General features: G+C 38.6%; 1 protein-coding gene across 1 annotated transcript in view; it reads right to left on the bottom strand.

Annotated features, from left to right (window-relative positions):
* ALG14 (ALG14 UDP-N-acetylglucosaminyltransferase subunit) overlaps positions 1 to 16,130 on the bottom strand; it is a 33,720-nt gene extending 17,590 nt beyond the window's left edge. The window contains exons 1-3 of the mRNA XM_026671849.2: positions 15,938 to 16,130; positions 13,550 to 13,701; positions 5,178 to 5,309 (exon numbers count right to left, since the gene is read on the bottom strand). Of these exons, the coding sequence (XP_026527634.1) occupies positions 5,178 to 5,309; positions 13,550 to 13,701; positions 15,938 to 16,076 (423 nt within the window). The 5' untranslated portion in view covers positions 16,077 to 16,130. The remainder of the gene's footprint in view (positions 1 to 5,177; positions 5,310 to 13,549; positions 13,702 to 15,937) is intronic.
* Between the last annotated feature and the right edge of the window lie 3,272 nt (positions 16,131 to 19,402).

Here is a 19,402-nt window from a genome sequence, read left to right as displayed (position 1 = left end):
AATCAAGTAAAATACCTTTTCTTGTATTTTAGCAAATTGAATGGCAAACATACACTTGTTATTTCAAAAACTCTTTTGAAGAAAAGAGGACATTAGAGGTCTCTATGTGTGTGGAGCAATTTCCTAAATGGAAAGGATTTTTTTTAAAATTATTAAATAAATTAAGCACACAAAGACTAAGAGATAGAAAGCCCTAAATTTAAATTTTGCCTAAATTACAAACCTATGTGGAGGCCTACAGCCAAGTATCTTTTCCTCTGACATCCAACTGTGTCTACTCATTTGTGGGGATTATAGTTTGGCCTAGCTTCCAAAGCTGTCATAACAAAGTTGACTCATATTATATTTAGGATCTTTTTAAAATATGTTAAATGTTAAGTATAAGGATTATATCATCATCATCACCATCATATCACCACCATCCTGGCTTCTAGGCCATTTCTGCCTCTCACCATGCATGCCTAAGTTGTTACTCAGGCATTGCAATGGAACAGGAAGAATTAGACAAAAGAAAACAGAAGAAGTAGAATTGATCCCTTGAGATGATTAAAAATGTCATCAAAGCATCTAGACAGCCAAAATTTTAAGCACACAGTCTTTCGTACAGCACTGGTTCTTCTACTTCTTGCTTCACTCTCTGGAGCCTAGTCTGGCTCCAGAAAAGAATTTAAAAGTAATTCTACACCAAATCATGTCTGGAGAGAAGTGGGATGTGTACTGTTAGCACATCCACAGCAGGATGAACACGAAGTCAAAATGAAATCCACCTAGCTAGGATTTGCCCCTCCCAGGAAACAAAATATGGCAGGAACAGGTGGAGATGGCATTTTTTTTCTAACATTTATAAAGTGGCTGGGGGGATTTTTAAAATCTTTCTAAGCTTAAAAAAACCCTTTGTAATTACAGCAGCACCTGCTTCATTGAAAAGCGGATATTTCATCCTGGTGCCTCCAGAAATGAAGAGAAAAGAACCTTTGGCTACCCAGGAAATTAATTTTAAAAGTAAACCCAATCTTATTTTTGGTACAATTCTGATGAGATTTTTCTAGGTTTTTTTAAAAATAATAATAATAAAAAAACCTCCTGAGATCTATCTTCTGTGCCAAGATAGATCTCAATTACTGAAAAATGATTGGTCTCTTGATTATCAGGCAGCAAAACAGAAAGGTTTGTTTTCGTCCTTATCTTCTTTCTTAGACTTAGAACTTAGACTAACTTTATTGTCACTTTGAACGTACACTAATCTGCATACATTAAAATGAAATTTCGTTGCATACAGCTCTCAAAGGTCCTTCCTTTCACTCCCCCTTCTTTCTGTTAAACTACAAATGGTGAAGAATGGAGCAAGGGAGAACACGGGCTAGTAAAATAGCTTGGTATATCACTTTAGCACTCTTGGTTACTTTATTGACATAAGAAAGAACAAACAATTACGTATAAAGACCTGGGCCACCATGTTGCAATGCAAAGGTAATTTGGGGGCAACTGTTGGATGGGCTCATAGATTGTACTAAGCCATAATGTGATTGAAAAGCTTAAAGCATTGAAATTAAAATTGAAAAATAACACACAAATAAATACTAGGCATACCCATCTTCTTTACAGCATTAAATGTTGCTAATCTATTGTGCTTGGAATGCAAACATGGTGGTGCAACAGCCTACTTTAGCGGTTATCTTTATGTAATTATCTTAGTCCACCAGCAAAGCTCAAACTGATGGCCTGTGCTTTCTGCCCCCAGTTCCTAAAAGGTGAAAGCAATGGAAAAATTAATTTATTATCTCCTTCCAACATTTCTCAAGTTCCTAGGGTTTCTCAGCTGCAGTTAAAAAGCAGTTTGGGAGGACTCAAGAATTTGCAAGATCAGTTGTTATTCTATACAAGGAACTCCTTAAAAACATTCCAAAAATCCTACATTGTTGTTTATTAACAATATTGTAGAAACATGAACAGGAAAATGATCCTGCCTCCACTGATTAATGCCAGAAACGCTCCATAAATTCCATCATGGCAGCTAATGTAATTTTGGGTTTGTCTGTTGGTTTTCTCAGTACTTCCCATTTTAAACATTTAATTGTTGAATTCCCTGGAAGGCATCTCTGACAAATGTTGTCAACTCAGCACCAACTTTTTGTTCCTCTCCTCCAAAGGCTTGCAAACCCACGGGACCTGGGGGTCTGCCAAGAATGTGGTGCTTAGTGGCTCTGTAAACACACTCTCACCCAAAGGCAGATTAATATATGAGGCTGCGGAGGCTGCTTTAAGATCAAAGCTAGTACTCTGGTCTGATTCTGATAAACTGTATGATAATGAGATTAAAGAAAACACAGTTAATGCAGCAAATGATTTGGGGAAAGTATGATCAAATGTTGCAAAGTCTCTCGTTCCATTATTGTGAGACCTTGTCTCCAGAGACTCGGTTCAAAGGAAGTGGGTAATGTCTCTCACGAGGCAAATCAGATTAATGATTTCTTTTTAATCAAAGATCGTTAGCTGAAGGATATCGCCTCCTGGAACAGAGGCATTATTTCCTAATCTAGCAGTTCCAATAGACGAAAGAGAAAGCAAAGGAGGAATTGTGGGGATGGGCACGTCAAGCTGGACGTGTCTTGGGCTGCATAAAGTCCTTTGGGTTAATTTTAAATTCCTCTTGTACGAATTACTTCAAATAATTGGAAAGAGAGATCTCTCCCTCTTCTAAAGGTCAGAGGTGAGGAGGAAGGAATATGGTCCTTGTCAAGGCTCTCACTATAGTTATCTTGTATTGCAGGGGTCCCCAACCCCTGGGCCACAGCCCACTATCAGGCCTTGAGCCATTTGGAACCGGCCGCGGAAGTGATGGCCCCGCTGCTTGCGTACAACCACCCCCTTTCCCCTCACCAGTCTGCAAAGCTGGAAAGGTTGGGGAACTCTGTTCTATTGCTCTTAGGAGAAACTATTATCTATTTATTTATTTATTTCTGGGGTATCAAACTCAGATCCGCAGGCCGGATCTAGCCCATGGGGTGCTTAGATCTGGCCCACGGGGCTGTCCTGGAGACAGCAAAGGACTGGCCCGCAGTGCCTCTGCCAGCCAAAACGGAGCTTGGGAGGGAAGCACGTGGCCCTCCCGGGCTCCGTTTTGGCTGGCAGAGGATTGCAGGAGGCCGTCACAGCTGAAAACGGAGCTTGGGAGCCCATTTTCATTTGCAGAGCACTCACCCCTCCCCCAACACGAGTGTTGTCAAACTGGCCACACCTACCCTGGCCATGCCTCCCCGCCCCCCGAAATCAAACATAACCGTGATGCGGCCCTCAATGAAATCGAGTTTGACACCCCTGATTTATTTATTTACAAAATTTATTGGCCACCCATCTTATCTCAGGGTAACTCTGGCTGTCCTACAATCATAAAAATGTCAGGCAATTAGTTTTTGGAGAAGAAAGAAAGTAGTTTCAGTTTCGTTCAGAAGTCAACCCTTGCCCTTAATCATCCATTCAACTGGGAAGTATGAATGAAGCAGATGTGGTTTGGATTCTGCTTGCTGTTTTTCTTCCCATCACTCAACAATTACCATCTAAACTATAGAGAGGTTCTGTGGAGTAGTCGGCCTGCATTCTCCTGATATGCCTCAACTGCAACTCTTATCAGTCCCAGACAACATGGCTATTAGGGATATTAGAAACAACAGTGCCAGAACATCTGGAGAACTATAGATTCCCCACTCCTGAAAGAGTATAGTTGAAGAGAAATTTAATTCTGGATTATGAACTGTAGCTCAGATTGACGTCTAGCACATCCAGCTCACAAAGCAGTGCATTATCTATTTAAAGCTAGGTCCCGAGTGTGATTGACACACTAACTGAAGTGAAAATAATTTGATAAACCTGTGATTTACCGCAACGACAGATATAGATTTACTGTGTGGCTATATACCTCTTAAAATTATAAAATAGATTTTTTCAGTGCAAAGTCCATGTAACATTTGGCAAACTGTTCTGAGGTTGTTCTTTTTTTTTTTTTGGCAGTTATTGCAAATGAAAAAAAAAATGCACAAAAGTTAAACTGTTACCAATGAGCAAACTTTGTCACTATTCCTTGCATCTGCCACAAGAATATTCTCTTGTAAACGAAATATTGTTTTAAGAAAGAATTAAATTACTACTCTTTAAACTTCTCCACCTATCTTAGTAACGCTCTCTGTTTGATTTTCCAAACTATTTCTCCTTTGATGAAAACTTAATAGAGTCAATACTAATTAAATGAAACCATCTCTGTAACAAGCCAATGCCCTAATGTATATTTGTCATATTATGTCTTTTTAAATCAGAATTTCAACATGTTTTGATTGAGATTAATGTAAGAGACTAGGATTATTTTGTTTATTTCTCTCCTTACTGAAAATTTGGAATGGAAAAGGTAATAATAGAATTAAGTATGCATATATGAATGTATAACTGTTGTCATATTTGTATGTAAAAGTGATGACCCGGAAATATGTTGTCCACTAAAAAGAGCTTTTTGTTTTTATGTCAAAAACTGAATAAAATTTGTTTTTTTTTTTTAAAAAAAGGAGGGGGAGACAGCAGTGGCAATTGTGCATGAATCCAAGATCTGTACAGATTTAGTATTTGTCATGACAAACTATGGTTCACACTGCCCGAAATACAGCAGTCAAGGAAATCCTGCCCCAAAAAAATCAGTCCTAAATATATGCATATAAGTACAGGTAGTCCTCGACTTACAACAGTTCATTTAGTGATGGTTCAAAGTTACAACATCTCTGAAAAAAGTGACTTATGACCGTTTTTCACACTTACAACTGTTTTAGCATCCACATGGTCACATAATTTATTTTTGAATGCTTGACAACTGACTCACATTTATGACCGTTACAGTGTTCATGTAATTGTCTTTTGTGACCTTCTGATAAAGGAACGTCAATGGGGAAACCACATTCACTTAACAACCATGTGATTAACAACTGCAGTGGTTCACTTAACAAATGTGGCAAAGAAAGTCGTAAAATGGGGCAAAACTCATTTAACAAATTTCTCACTTAACATAAATGTTGGGCTCAATTAATGGTCGTAAATTGAGGACTACCTGTACCAAAGATCTGTTATTTTCAAGTAGCCACATCTTTTGAAATTGGCTAGTTTCTTTACTGTTTCATTACACTAGTGACTTTACGTACCACATCTGGGTTGAGCCTGAAGGCCAAAGGAAGAGAATAAAATAAGGAACGAATGGTGGTTAGCAGTGAAGAGCTCCAGGACTGACGGACCTCTCGACTTCTGGGAATGCGATGGAGGGCAAACTGTAATTCCTAGGGAGATTTGACAGATTTGCAGATAAGAATCATTCGGGTGTACTAAACATTATTTCCTGTACTGTAACACTCTTTTATTTTATTTATTTATTTATTTTGATTTGTCAATCACTTACAAGATAATAGGTGTAAGTATATACATAGTTATGAATACATGAAATGGGTACATATAAGAAAAATAAAGGAAACAATAGGACAGGGACGGTAGGCCCGTTGGTGTGCTTATGCACGCCCCCTACAGACCTCTTAGGAAAGGGGTGAGGTCAATAGTAGACAGTCTAAGGTTAAAGTTTTTGGGGTTTGGGGAAGAAACCACAGAGTCAGGTAGAGTATTCCAGACATTGATCACTCTTGGCTATATAAACAGTGATAGATAAAGAAGACATTCCAACTTGTACTGGCTCTTGCTTATTTTCGCTGCATTCCAACACCCAATTGTCATGAGCCACGGGAGATAATTCTGCAAAAAAAACCGAAGGAGGAAGAATCCACATTTAAGATCCCCTCCCCGCCCTCCCAAAAAACATGGAAAGAATCTCAGCTAATTTCAGACAACCTTTCCAGTTCGAAGGTAAATTCTTTGAAAAAGAAACAAGCCTTCCTATCGCTAAAATAACAATACATGCTGAATTTCTTGTTACCAAGACTTTTTCTTTCTTCAAAGCAGCATTCAGGAAAAACTTTTTGGTAAGACCTTGAGAAATATAGAGCTAGGCAGCACAGACCAATCTTATATTTAATGGCTCATTTGCAACTACCAGTATTATCTCTACCAGGAGTGGCCAGGCTGGTATATCCTGCTGTTTGCTTAATTTCCATAGGTTAAAAAAAAATATCCTGCACCAAAGTCCCTTCCAACTCTATGATTTGTTTCGCAGAAACTTATTACAGTAACTCCCACAGCTTCCTGGGCAGGAAGTTATGTTTGTTTTCCTGATAGACTATTTCATTTTCTGTAGGGCCATGGAGGCTGTGATCTTTCCTGTAGTTAGCATGCAACCAGCCTCTCCAGGTTACTAAAAACAAGACACTTTTGAGTGATTTTGGGAAGGTTGGCATATCCTATGATGTAGCACTAGATCAAGTGCCCCACCTGGTGGATAACTGTTAGTAAGACTCCAGCCTTTTCTTCGTAAAAATCCCCAAATCATCCAAAGACACATACTTAAAATCAAGGTATTTGATTCTCTCTGATCAGACACTGAGCTTAAGAATTTGTTTTCAGAACTGAATTCAGTCTTTCAGCAAAAAAAGCTCTTGAATTAAAAAACGACAACCTTGAATTGTCTTCATTTCAGCAGCCTCTTCTCTCTCTCTCCCCCATACCTATATTCATGTCTGTTTGTGCATCTACCCATCCAAATCCATGAGCATTTATTTTAAAATGGGAGTTTAGGATCTTGTTGAGATAAATAACTGTCTATAAGTTATTACAAATAACTGTCTATAGATTCTACCTTTAGTCCACTTGGGTTTTTATGACCCTTTTATTGGGGTGGAGGCAACTGGAGCTGTGTGTTTACTGGCCAGATGCCCTTCCTAATGCCTATACGGAGTTCGCAGCAGATATTTTCTCTTTATGCCCTGATAGAAAAAAATGTATCATTGCCAAAGATTGATCTTTCAGCCTCCTAATTGTGAGGCGAGCGTCTTCACCTCTAGACCACTGTATCTCTCAGTCTATTTCTGGGTTAAAAATATGAAATTACATCTTCTGAGTTCATACCCTCTTAGAAGTACCTGTCAAGCTTTGAATATTACTTGCATTAATGTTTAATCTTAGTTTTGTTTTGTTTCATAAGTACAAAACAGAACCACATCAAAACACATGCTGTATCTTTGCAATCAGACTTACAACGAATCAAGCGTATAATAATAACTGTCAGATGAAACCACAAAACCATCATCTTTTACTACCCAAGATCTAGCCTAGGGAAGTTCCCAAGGAAATTGAATAACTATCACAGAGCTGATAGCTCCATGAGACAGATCTCTGGTCTTCTGTCTACATCATTTCCAGCTGGTCAAAGGAAAACATGACTCATTAAGTTGTCCTTCCTACAGAAGGTACTTAGAGACTATCAACATTAGACGTCGGAGATAGCGCCTTGCATAAAATGTATCTTTTTGGGATTGTTATTTATGTTTTCGTTCTTTTTAGAGGTAAAATACATAGTCCTTGAGTTACAACCATAAATGAGACTGGCAAATACAGTCGTAAGTTGTGATAATCGTAAAGTGGGTCATCACATAACTGGACTCAATTTTACAACCTTTTTAGTGATGGTTGTTATGGGGCATTTTTTTTTCAGAAACTAGAAGTAAACATCAACTTCTGGAAAAATGTCACAAACAGCTGTGAACAAGCGCCAGTTGCTGAGGGCGAAAATGCAATCATATGACCACTGGGAAAGTTCCTGGATATGATAACTTCAGAATTGAGTTGTAAGTAGCTTTTACGGGGGTCCTTCATAATTTTGTATAACACTAAGTGACCAGTCGTAAGTCAAGGACTACTTGTATCAACTGAACGTTGCATTTATAATTATACAATTCTATTTTGATTATTTGACATTAAATTGCTTTCAATATTGATTCCCATGGAAAAGAGGCTGTGTTAGCTTTTGTGGCAGTCCAAAGGCTATACTCAAAAATGGGTGGGTTTAGGCCAAAAACAACCCAATCGTTTTAAATTAAAAAAAAAATTCACACATTCCTCACACAAACATTCCTCACACATTCCTTGCATTCATATTATGAAGTAGTTTTCACATGTTACTACTTCACTTCTGTTTGGGTTTAAAAATAATTTCAAAAGTAATTTATCCCCCCCAGCTTACTGCAGGTGGCAGCATGTAGCCAACTACAGTATAATTGACTGACAATGCTAAACAGGATTAGATTTAGTTGCTACTTGGACTGGTAATTAGCAGCACTGAAGACTAGATAGGGAAGTTGAAAAAAAAAAACATTTCAGGAGAATGTAGTGGCAAACTGGTTCTTTATTACTCCCTTAAGAAACCTACACCCACCTGTGCGGCCCTCAAGAAACCTGCATGCACATGTGATCAAGTTTGAATCAAGAATCTTTCGCCTTCATTTTCTACTCTCCACTCTCCCCACACAAATTCACAGCTTCCACGGATTTAAAATCAGAATGTGTACACATTATTTACAGCAGTAACTTATTTCATGATCAGTAGAGGGTGCTATGACACTGAGACTCAAATTCAGGGACAGGTCCCAAAATTTTGTGGGTTGGGAAAAGGACAAGAAAAAAACAAACAAACCCTAGGAAATTTGAAAAACAGAAGCAAAAAGAACACCAATAGCGAAGGGGCATGAAGAAGGAACAGGCAGTGCAAGCCGGATAAGAAAGGAGAATAAGAGAGAGAGGCAAAGAAAACAAAGTGATAAAAAACTAAACAAAGAAGGATGACATATAGCAAAGTAAGAAAGCAAGAAAATTAAGATACATTATCAGTCAGATATTCAGGGTTCACACCAGATCCATTAGTATCTTGAACTCTGTGAGCCATTGGCCTTTACCCCTTTTTCAGTATATGATCTAGTCTTTCTTTAAAGTCACCAAGAAATCCAAGATGCCTTGGTGATTGGCTCTTATTTATATCCAAAGTCTTTTTTCTTTGTGCTTAATCTAAAAACACTTGATCATTGGAATGTTGTCCTAAACAAAATGAATGGAAGATGTAGAAATACTGATGAGAAAGAAAATGCTATAAAATCCTTATTTCCTAAGTCCAGTGTCACTTTTGTAAACACGGATCCAAAGCAAAGATTGTGAGGTCCTTGGTGCCCTCTGAGCTTGGTGGTTTGGGTACCAAGCAATCCGAGCCAAAAACTCCACAGTTCAACCCTGAGCTACAAATATTCTCTTCTAAAGCAAAGATTAAAAGTAAGATATCAAACTAGGTTGAATATCTCGAGCTGTGGCGGCATAGTGGTTAGAATGCAAGTACTGCAGGCTACTTCTGCTGATTGCTGGCTGCCAGCAAGCAGTTTGGCAGCTCCGTTCACACCGGCTCAAGCTTGACTCAATTTTCCATCCTTTTGAGGTTGGTAAAATGAGGACTCAGATTGTTGAGGGCAATATGCTGATTCTGTAAACCTCTAAGAGAGGGCTGTAAAACACTGTGAAGCGGTACAGAAGTCTAATGCTATTGCTATCTTTCATACACTAGAAAGGGTAGTCCACTGTCCTGAACACCAAATATGAGTTTTCTACTTAATTTTGTTGCCCAAATGATTAAAAGACAATTTAATTAATTCATGTTCTCACTCAATGCAATAGCAGTTTAAACAAAGTTCATGATTGGAAATGCAATCCCATATGTGGGATATCTTATCTTTAGAAGACATATTTCATCTCCTTTCACACAAAAGACTAGATTAGATTTCCATGAATTAGATTGCTATCAATAGCTACTAATCTTGATGATGTGGATTTCTAGAATCACAAGCAGCATGCTTTAAGTATCAGTTGCTGTTCAGCAATTATGGAAGTGACTAATGCCCATCTGTCTTCCTGAACTTGTTTATTTATTTATTTAACAAATTTATACACGTAACCACCCAACTCACACACAGCAACTGCTTGACTACTGTCAAATGCAAGATGCTAGATTACACTGCCTCTTGTATAGCAATAATCTAAATATTCTGAAACCTACATTTTCATCTATTTATGTGATTCGGATACTATTCTTTATTATTATTATTGTTGTTGTTGTTGTTGTTGTTGTTATTAATCGAACAGTCAGCCAGATGTTTAGACTGGGTTTGGCATTTTTGTTTACCTATCGAGTCCTTACCAAGGACCTGGGATAGGCTTATTATTATTATTATTATTATTATTAGTAGTAGTAGTAGTAGTAGTAGTAGTAGTAGTAGTAGTAAGAGGAGGAGGAGGAGGACGACTGCTTCCGTGCAGGAAAATACAGGGCTCCAAACAAAGAGAGAAAAAAACAAAAACCTCCAGTACCTCAAAGGGAACAAAACCTCCATGTTTTTTATATCTGAGAAAGAAATGTAATAAGGATCAATTATTTAAGTTCTCATCAGGATCACAATCCTTAGAATTTGACAAGTAATTAGATTAGACAAGGAACTGGGGTAGCAGCAGGAAAGCAGTCTCATGCAGTACAAAATCTTACAAAAGACAATTGTCAGAGACAATGCCTGCTCAACAGAAAGCAAACACAAAAATGTTTCAGTAAAAATGGAAACTTTAGAAGTCAGTCCAATAGAAACATGGCTTTCATGTTCTTGGCCTTTTGATAGCTCAAACTGAAAAGAACACACAATAATATACACATAATAAGCCATCTATCAGTTAAGAAACACCATTCTTCTTTCTGATGTTTGATTTGTTTGTTACATTTATTTGCCACCTATCTCACTGTGTGGCTACTGGGTTATTTACAAAAATAAAAATAAATGAAAACAGTATGTTTTTCTATAATTCTACACTGAAAGCGATTATTTGTGCGTGTGTGTGTGGATCTTCAATCCACCCACCTCCAAGCTTCTCAGTTTATCTTCACTGTAGAAGCAGAATTGGGAATTAGCTATGTCCCATATTAACTCAAGTAAGAAAGAAGTCCTCGCAAAGCTGTAAAGAGAACAAGTTTGGATGTGAGTTGAATAAGGTACGAAACTAGAAATGTGTGTGTAACGTCCTATTTGAGTGGCCTGCTAGATAAATATACACAGGAGTTCCTCAATCTTTCGCTCTTCAAATGGGTTGGATCGGTCTATGTAGTCTTCACCAGCATGGCCAAAGGACGTGCTGCCCAGAGGATTATAGCAGTTGAGTCCAATTCATCTGGAACTTATCAGGTTACAGTAGTCTAAGCTAAACATCTGCTAATAGTCATGTTGGTGGATTATAGATGTCTACCACTTCTATGAAGTGTCAGGCTGGATAATGTAATTTTGAAATGTGGCTACCAATCTTATTGCTAGTAGAAAAGCATCATAATGCCAGACACAAATGGAATTTTCTGCTTATGGTGTAGGCATATTCTATGTATCTCCAAGGTGAGTAATCCAAACGAACAAAACAAGGAAGTTGGAAAGGCTAGAAAAGCATTATTTGAGGGAGAGCATTCTAGGCTTTCATCTCTATATTATACAGCCCGAAGAGAGGGTTCACTTTATGTTAGCTCATATTTTTGGTATACAGCTATGACTGAAAAGGACAGTTGAGCCCTAACCAAATGTGGGGTTGCTTCAGGTTGAAAAGTGATCTCCCCTCTTCTGGCGCTCTGGTGCTTTTGGGTTTGCACATTATGCTAATTTATCTTGTGAATCATGATGTTTGATTAGAGCCAGAGAATAATCCTACATAGTCTGCTTGGACTCACTTGAGTACAAAGAGACATTATTTCCAAGAAATGTGTATAGGATTGCAAGCTTGTGGTTTGGAATACTTCCAATAGTTCACTTCACTTCCCCATGAATAATGAAATACCACTGGGAAACAAATTGAAGCATATAAAAGATTATGGCTACAGTCCCTCCATCCTGTCCCCCCACCCCCAAATCCGGAGCAATTTAAGCCCTGTCAAGTGTTTCACTTTGGTCTGGAAATTTTAAGGGGGGAAAAAATCTGAATATTTTAATGGATTATCTCTAGAATCTTAAAACACACAGTGACAAATGTGTAATGAGCAATTAATGGAAATTATTCATGGGTCAGTTCAACAATGCAAGACATTGCAAACCCCCCAATGCTTAACCAATCTGTCCTGACGCTTAGGCTATGCCACTTTAAAAAAAAAATTATTGCTAGAATAAAAGCAAGCACACATGAGGCTTGTGGAATCTTTTTTTTTTTTAAAATGAGGACCCAAGATTCATCAAGCAGTCAGCTTTCTAGTATAGTAAAATATCTGATAGCCTTATAAGGTAGTCCAGGCAAGAAGCACAACCAGAGGCATCAGCACTATCTTTATGGTAAAGTTACATTAAGCAGAATCTGGCAAGACTGAAAAAAAGTATTTTCCTCTTGCTCTATGTTTAATCTCTGGGAAACTAGGGAGTGTCCCCTCTAAAATAGTTCCCTTGCCTTTCCCCTGCACCTGTGGACTGAATTATGGTAACACAGTGGTTAGAATGCAGTATTGAAGGCTACTTCTACTGACTGCCAGCAGTTTGATCCTCACCGGCTCAAGGTTGACTCAGTCTTCCATCGCTCAGTAAAATGAGAACCCAGATTGTTGGGGGCAATATGCTGACTATGTAAACTGCTTAGAAAGGGCTGTAAATCGGTATATAAGTCTAAGTTCTATTGCTATTGTTCTTATCGTACAGCTCAGTTCATCCGTGGGTCTTCCTTCTGTCTCCCAAGGTCATTAGGTCACACATCATCAGAACATCTCCCTGATGAGTCAGCAGAAGATCTACATCTCTCCTTGGCACATGTTCCATGCTAGAAGTAGTCTAGCTCAGAACAGGGGTAGGGACATTTGTTTTCAAGCAAGCATGCTCCAGGGGTACATATCACTAGTCTGGTTCAAGCATGTAATCCCAATATGTTTGTTTGATGTTTTACCCTTAGCTTGTTATAAAACATTCCCACTTTCTAGGCTTCAGAGAGTATTTTAAATAGCCCCCAAGATATGGAAAGCGCCACTGCACAGTGAAAGGTGGAAGCATAAAGGGATCCCAGCTTGAGGAAAGGATTTATGTCACCCAGCAGCAACCTTTTCAAAAAATGCTCCCTACTCATGAACTTGGGAAGAAATAGGAAACCTCACTCCATTTGGCCTAGAGATCAGATATATTCCATTCCAATATATGCAGATGGTACGGATTAGGCAGAGCCAACAGTTCTAAAAGAAAGGTGTCCAACATTGGTAACTTTAAGACCTGTGGACTTCAACTCCAGAATTCCCCAATCAGCCATCACCATCCACAAGCTGCCAAGGTTGGACACTCTTGTTCTAGAAAGACAGCTGTATAGTGTTAGTTTATGTTTAGAGGAAACAGGTGTTCTTAGATTACCTCAAAGCCAGCTCTTTTCCTCTGGAATTGGATGCATAGTGAAGCTTTCTCTGGCCTGCATAGCAGCCTCCCAAGTTAATGAGAAAAGTGAAAAATTTAGGGATGGAACTTCAGTGCAAATTGGGAAAACATATAGTATTTTAACAGGAAATGTGACATTACTATTTAACAAAATATGAACAATCAGACAAATAGGTGTAAAAACTCACCGAGGAATCGGGGTATTTTGCAGCTCTTTTTTGTTCAAAAGAACGGATTTTTTCTTCACTCATCTTATCTGAATCAGCCAAAACATAGTGCCTGGGACAGTATTTCTTGGAGAGGCTATTAAGCAGCCTTAAGATTTCTGTTGTATGTCCTCCTGAAAGTACACAGAGTTAACTTCTGTAAGTTCCACAGACCTAGTCTGAGAATTTTTCTCATTCTGTTGATTTACCTCTGTACAACCTCACCGCTGGCTGGATTTTACAAACCATACTTATCCACAGTTAACTTAAATACAGTTTCCTTAATTAAGCAAATTCTTTCTTTCCTTAATCACTGAATGGTAAACTAACCATAAGGGCTTGTTCAGCAAGCTAAACTATGTAGTTGGTTAGTTGGTGGTTCACTATCTAGAACACCAAAACCAGACAAGTAATAGTTGCCACTGTCTCCAGTTACTCACCTGTCCCTTTCTACTTCAATTCTGTTTGCTAACACATTGTCTTGGGCTAATGCAGGGGTGTCCAACCTTGACAACTTTAAGACTTGTGGACTTCAACTCCCAGAATTCCTGGCTTGGACACCCCTGGGCTAATGGAACAGAATGACTGGCACCAAAGGAAATGGAGAGGATGATCAATTTAGCTATTTGTTTCACTGTATGGGAGGGAGAGGAAGGAAGAGAAAGCAAGAGGTGGCAAAACAGATTTCCCATCAACTACTAGGTGGTGTAGAACAGTGGCCCCCAACCTTTTTTGTGCCACGGCCCGGTACTGGCATCACAAAATGATCCGCGGCCCGGTACCGGCATCAGCACGCATGACAAGGCAAGGCGAGCTGAGCGACTGGCCAACCAGCCGTCCCCCTCTTCTCCCGCCACCTTCAACTCCTCCTTTGTACCTTTGTCGATGGGCTTCGGGATGGCTTCGGGACGGTCGCTCGGCTCGCCTTAGGTCGCTCGAATCCTCGCGCCTTAGTTTCATTCGAAGCCACCACCCCCTTCAATGAAACTAAGGCGCGAGGATTCCTTCAGGACCCAAACGCCGCTTTCCAACCGGAAAAGCTCACCCGGAAGCACTTTCTCATCGAAACAAGATGGCGGCGCCCAGCAAACCGGCGGCCCGGTAGAAAATGTTCCACGGACCAGTACCGGTCCAGGGCCCGGTGGTTGGGGACCCCTGGTGTAGAACATAACCCAATTCAAAGAGACAAGGCATGTGAATGCCCATGTAGTACTAAACTATGATTAGTTTTAACCAGTTTGAGTAAATTATATTGGCCTAGTGTGACATCAAACTAAACCATAAACCATGGTTTACAAAAGACAAGTTCTAGGTATAGGTATGCTGAATCAAAATCAAATAAACCATATTTGATACGATGTGTAAATTTTACTATCAAGTATAAAAGAGCTAGCTGCTTTTTTCCTGCTTCCCAACCTCAAGAAAAAGGCAATAGGAAGAGGCAGGAGTTTTGTTGTTTTATAATTTTGGCTGCAGGGCAAAGAAAAAAAAAAAGCAGACTGGAACTCACTCTGGAATTCAAAAGTGGCCACAATGGAGCCCAAAATCTCTATTGTCAAGTGAGACATTTGTTAAGTGAGTTTTGCCTCATTTTACGACCTTTCCTGCCCCAGCTGTTAAGTGAATTGTTGCCGTTGATAAGTTAGTAACCTGGTTGTTAAGTGAATCTGGCTTCCCCAGTGGCTTTGCTAATCAGAAGGTCGCCAAAGGGGATCACATGACCCTGAAAACACAGCAAAAGTCATAAATATGAGTCAGTTGCCAAATGTCTGAATTTTGATCACATGATCATGGGGGAATGCTGCAATGGTTGTAAGTGTGAAGAGCAGTCATAAGTCACATTTTTCAGTGCTGAACTTTGAACTGCCACTAAACAAACTGTTGTAAGTCAAGGACTACCTGTATTAAACGTTCTTTTTCAAATACTTAGGTAGGTAGAGACACTTCTACTAAGATGCCATTATAACATTTCCATCAAACTACACCAAAGAACCAGGGTGGTATAGCCAGAAAGTTGGTCTAAACCTGGGGACATACAGGTTGAGATTACCCCTGGGTCATGCTCATCTCACGCTATTGACAATTATTGTCAAGGAAGAATTAAGCAATTGAAATTAAGAATTAAAGTCAAGAATGGAGCGGTGATATATTAGCCGGAGAACCCCCGATTCCTCTCTAAACAGATTATCACCCAATTCCAAGCAAAATTTCTTCGAAGAAACTACAATTTCCAAGCATGTCTTGCAAGCACAGCTGCCAGCATCAAGAACGCCTCCTTGCTGTTAGCGGCTGCTTTGCTTTCTGGGTAATGTAGTCCGGATGGTCACAGCAACCCGTGGTAATGGAACCGTTCCTAGCTTTTTGTCTTACCAGAACCGGCAACCACCAGGAGTTTGACATCAGCATTAGGAGTGACAGGACGTCGCTTCACCAACCGCAGGACGAAAAGAATCAGCAAAGGGAAAAAGAGGACTGAGACACCCAGCTTTGCCCAAAACGACCATTCCATATCTAGGCCGTCATTCGACAAGCCTCTCCACAGTATTGTAGGAAGCTGGAGGGGAATTACGGGAGCCGAAGCAGTTCAAAATACGACAAAATACGACAGAAACGTTCTGCTGCTCGTTCGTTGGAAGTGTTTTCGTCACCGGTCCCGGGTTGTTGTTGTTTTTTTGCAAGCGGCATCGACTAGCAGAGTAAAATCCGCAGGGACTCCTTTACCCTTGCGACATGTGTTTTTTTTTTTTAATCTATTGGCTTATAGTGAGAGTGGCAGTCATCATTTTTATGTTCTGTGGTATTTTAGTGAAATAAAACAAAAAACCTTATTAGGAACATAAGACTGAAGAAGGTCCATTTACTAAAGATGTAAGAGAAGGCGAACTGTCTAGTGTTTTTTTGGAGGGGGGTTGGCTGAAAAATATTGACATATGTTAAACACTGCATATTTTATTGTATCTTTAAAATGTATTATTTGCAAGATGTATGAAATGGATTGTGGACAGGTAGACTCTTCCTTTTAAAATATAATGCCAAGGTGCTGAATGATGAAAGTTCATCATGATTATCAATACAAGTACCATGATTATCAATTCAAGTACGCATACTTGTGTTGAAAACCGTGTTGCAAATACAGTACAGATGTAGCAATTGAATCACAATGTCACTAAAAGGGTGTTAATTTTGGTGCCATTGTGACCCTGCTGTTTAGGATGCCCCGAAAAATATTACTTTATGTTGATGAAAAAAATCTATCGCTGAACTAAAAGCCAGGATTCATTTCCTCTCCATGAATGGGCTTTCTATCAATTTTGTGGAAAATCTGGCCATAATTTGACCTAGTTAATATTTTACTTCTTTTTGCTTATATATTAAAATCAATCAGTAGTAAATTCATATCTGTTTAAGGAGCAGCTTTCTTCTGAATGTATAAAAAAAAGCAATCCAACACCAGAAATTTTTCCCCAAAAAATGTTTTGATTTTCTTTAGAATGGCTCACTCCAAATCTTCAGCAGTGGTGCATGCAATTACAAAATTATCTGGATTATCTGGAACAGGAAATGCTTTATCTGGATTATCTGGAACAGGAAATTTTCAGAACACATCTACTCAATATCTTCCTCACAAAAATTCACAACATATGCACATATTAAAACAGATACTTTAATGCCTCATAATAGCCGATCAATGAAAGCCTTGTCTGGACATATGAACATTTAAAATGAAGTAATTGGAACTATATGCCTGAAATGAAGCCTTTACCAATGTTTTTTGGAGTGTTAGTTTTGATTTTTATTGTCCTTAGCTAGGTTAGTGATAAGAGCTGTAATGGGGGGCGGGGGGAGAGAAGATATAGATGATAGAAATGATAAATAGATAAGACAGACTCATGCTATAATATCTTCCATAGCTAAGTGATGATCCATAACTATATTTTAGTATAGTATTCTAAGCTCCAAATCAGAGTCCCATAATTGAGGCTACGAAGCCACATGACCTCCTCAAAAGTCTCAGGTGTGGCCCCAGAGCTCTCCCACACTTGCTATTGAATTATTAAATATAAGAGAATTAAATCTTTTAAATTAATTAAAATTAAATACATTCCATTGTAATTAATGCATTGAAATATTGTTTTAATTAAGTACAGCTTTTATTTGGACTGCTTTATTTTTTTGTCTCGGTCTTCTATTTCAAGGTCCAGGCAACCCTTGGCTCAAATAACAAATGCATTTTTTCTTAAACCAGTAATTTATACTTCTCAGAAAATCTTTGCAAATCCTTATCTTAGTCTGAAGCACTGGGTGAGGCTTAATTTGTACTTCCTTTTAATAATCTTGAAAAATAGGGACCAGAAAATTAGAAGTAAACTTTTAAGCTGACTTTAAATTCCTGTTCCTATTGGCGTAGCATAAACAGGGCTGCTACCGAAAGAGAATACTTTTGCCTGTCTTCATGATGTTTAAGGGCCAAATTTGCCAGTAAGCAAAGATCAGTTTGGTTTTATGCACAAAATTAATATAAAGTGGTTAAAATGTTGTCCAAAATGCAATTGCATTTAAAATATGTCATGGAGAGACAAGTTTGGTTTGGATAGAATACTTCATTTTTTGTTGCAGAGTATCCGTAAATTGTTATTATTTATTGTTATTCATTAAATTTATGTATTACCCATCTTACTGTCTGGATGGCTCTTTTTTGAGGACTTCTATCACTATTATTTTCCTCAAACTGAAATTGTAGAATCATCTTCCTTCCATATCTAGTAGTCTACAGATGTGTTGCATTAAAAACTTTTATTTGTTATTGTTAGTTGTGAAGTCGTGTCCGACCCATCACAACCCCATGGACAACGTTCCTCCAGGCCTTCCTGTCCTCTACCACCACCTGGAGTCCATTTAAGCTAAAAACTTTTATAATGGCTACCAAACATGGACCAAGATTGTGTGGGAATTTTGGGCATTGTAATACAACAGGGCACGAAGTTGGGGAAGCTATTTTGACTTTTTGAAAAGACAGGAATTATTTGTTCGAAATTTAAATTTCTAAGGTCACCTACTCATTGATGGTGCTGAACTTAACAAGGAATTAAAAACTATGCAATATGTTAATATACATTTTGAAATGCCTTGAGCATTTATCCTATCTTCTTTCATATAAATTGTATGCTTTGGACTGCAGATCTGTGCAAACTATATTGTAATCTTATTAACTGTAGTAAGAATAACCTTGGGTAGGCTCAATTTTCACAAATGTTTTATTGTTTTATGATGGCAGTAACAACATTTCAGATCTTGAAATAGGGGAATGTTATTTATCCACTGTCTTGACTTTTCTTCTTCGTTTTGTTATCTACTTGACAGTGCAACCACCTATAGCAGTAGGCTTTGCCACAAATCTGTCTGTACATGCTCAGACATGGTGTGATCCATGGAAATTAGAATGTCATTAAAAGGAAAACCAGCATCCAGCCGAGGTCTCTTTTGATTCTTTTCTCTTTTTCTTCCTCCAGATTGATTAAAAGCTACCTCAGTACCTGTGCTAGTTAACATGTTTGATCAAACTGAATATGCAGGATGTGATTGACACTTCTAAATGTAGTCCCAATCTGAATTCAGCCCCCTCCCTGCCTGCTGCATTAACTTTGATCTTTATCCACAGATTTATTTGGATTTTGACAGACAGAGCAATAGTAGTTTTAACAGTAAAGGGCTTTAACAGTACCCACAGCTCCCTGACAGCAGGCAGCATTGATAAATGATGGATGAGAACGCTCCTCATCTTCGAAGTGGCCTGTTCCTTCAGACCTGGCATGTTATTTGCAGAGAAATATAAGT

This window comes from Notechis scutatus, chromosome 3 (assembly GCF_049901735.1).
Source record: "Notechis scutatus isolate UNSWTSFEM ecotype Mainland chromosome 3, rNotScu1.2, whole genome shotgun sequence".
Lineage (NCBI taxonomy): Eukaryota > Metazoa > Chordata > Lepidosauria > Squamata > Elapidae > Notechis > Notechis scutatus.
Note: the sequence above shows the minus strand (reverse complement) of the source record. Positions and strands in the feature narration are given on the sequence as shown.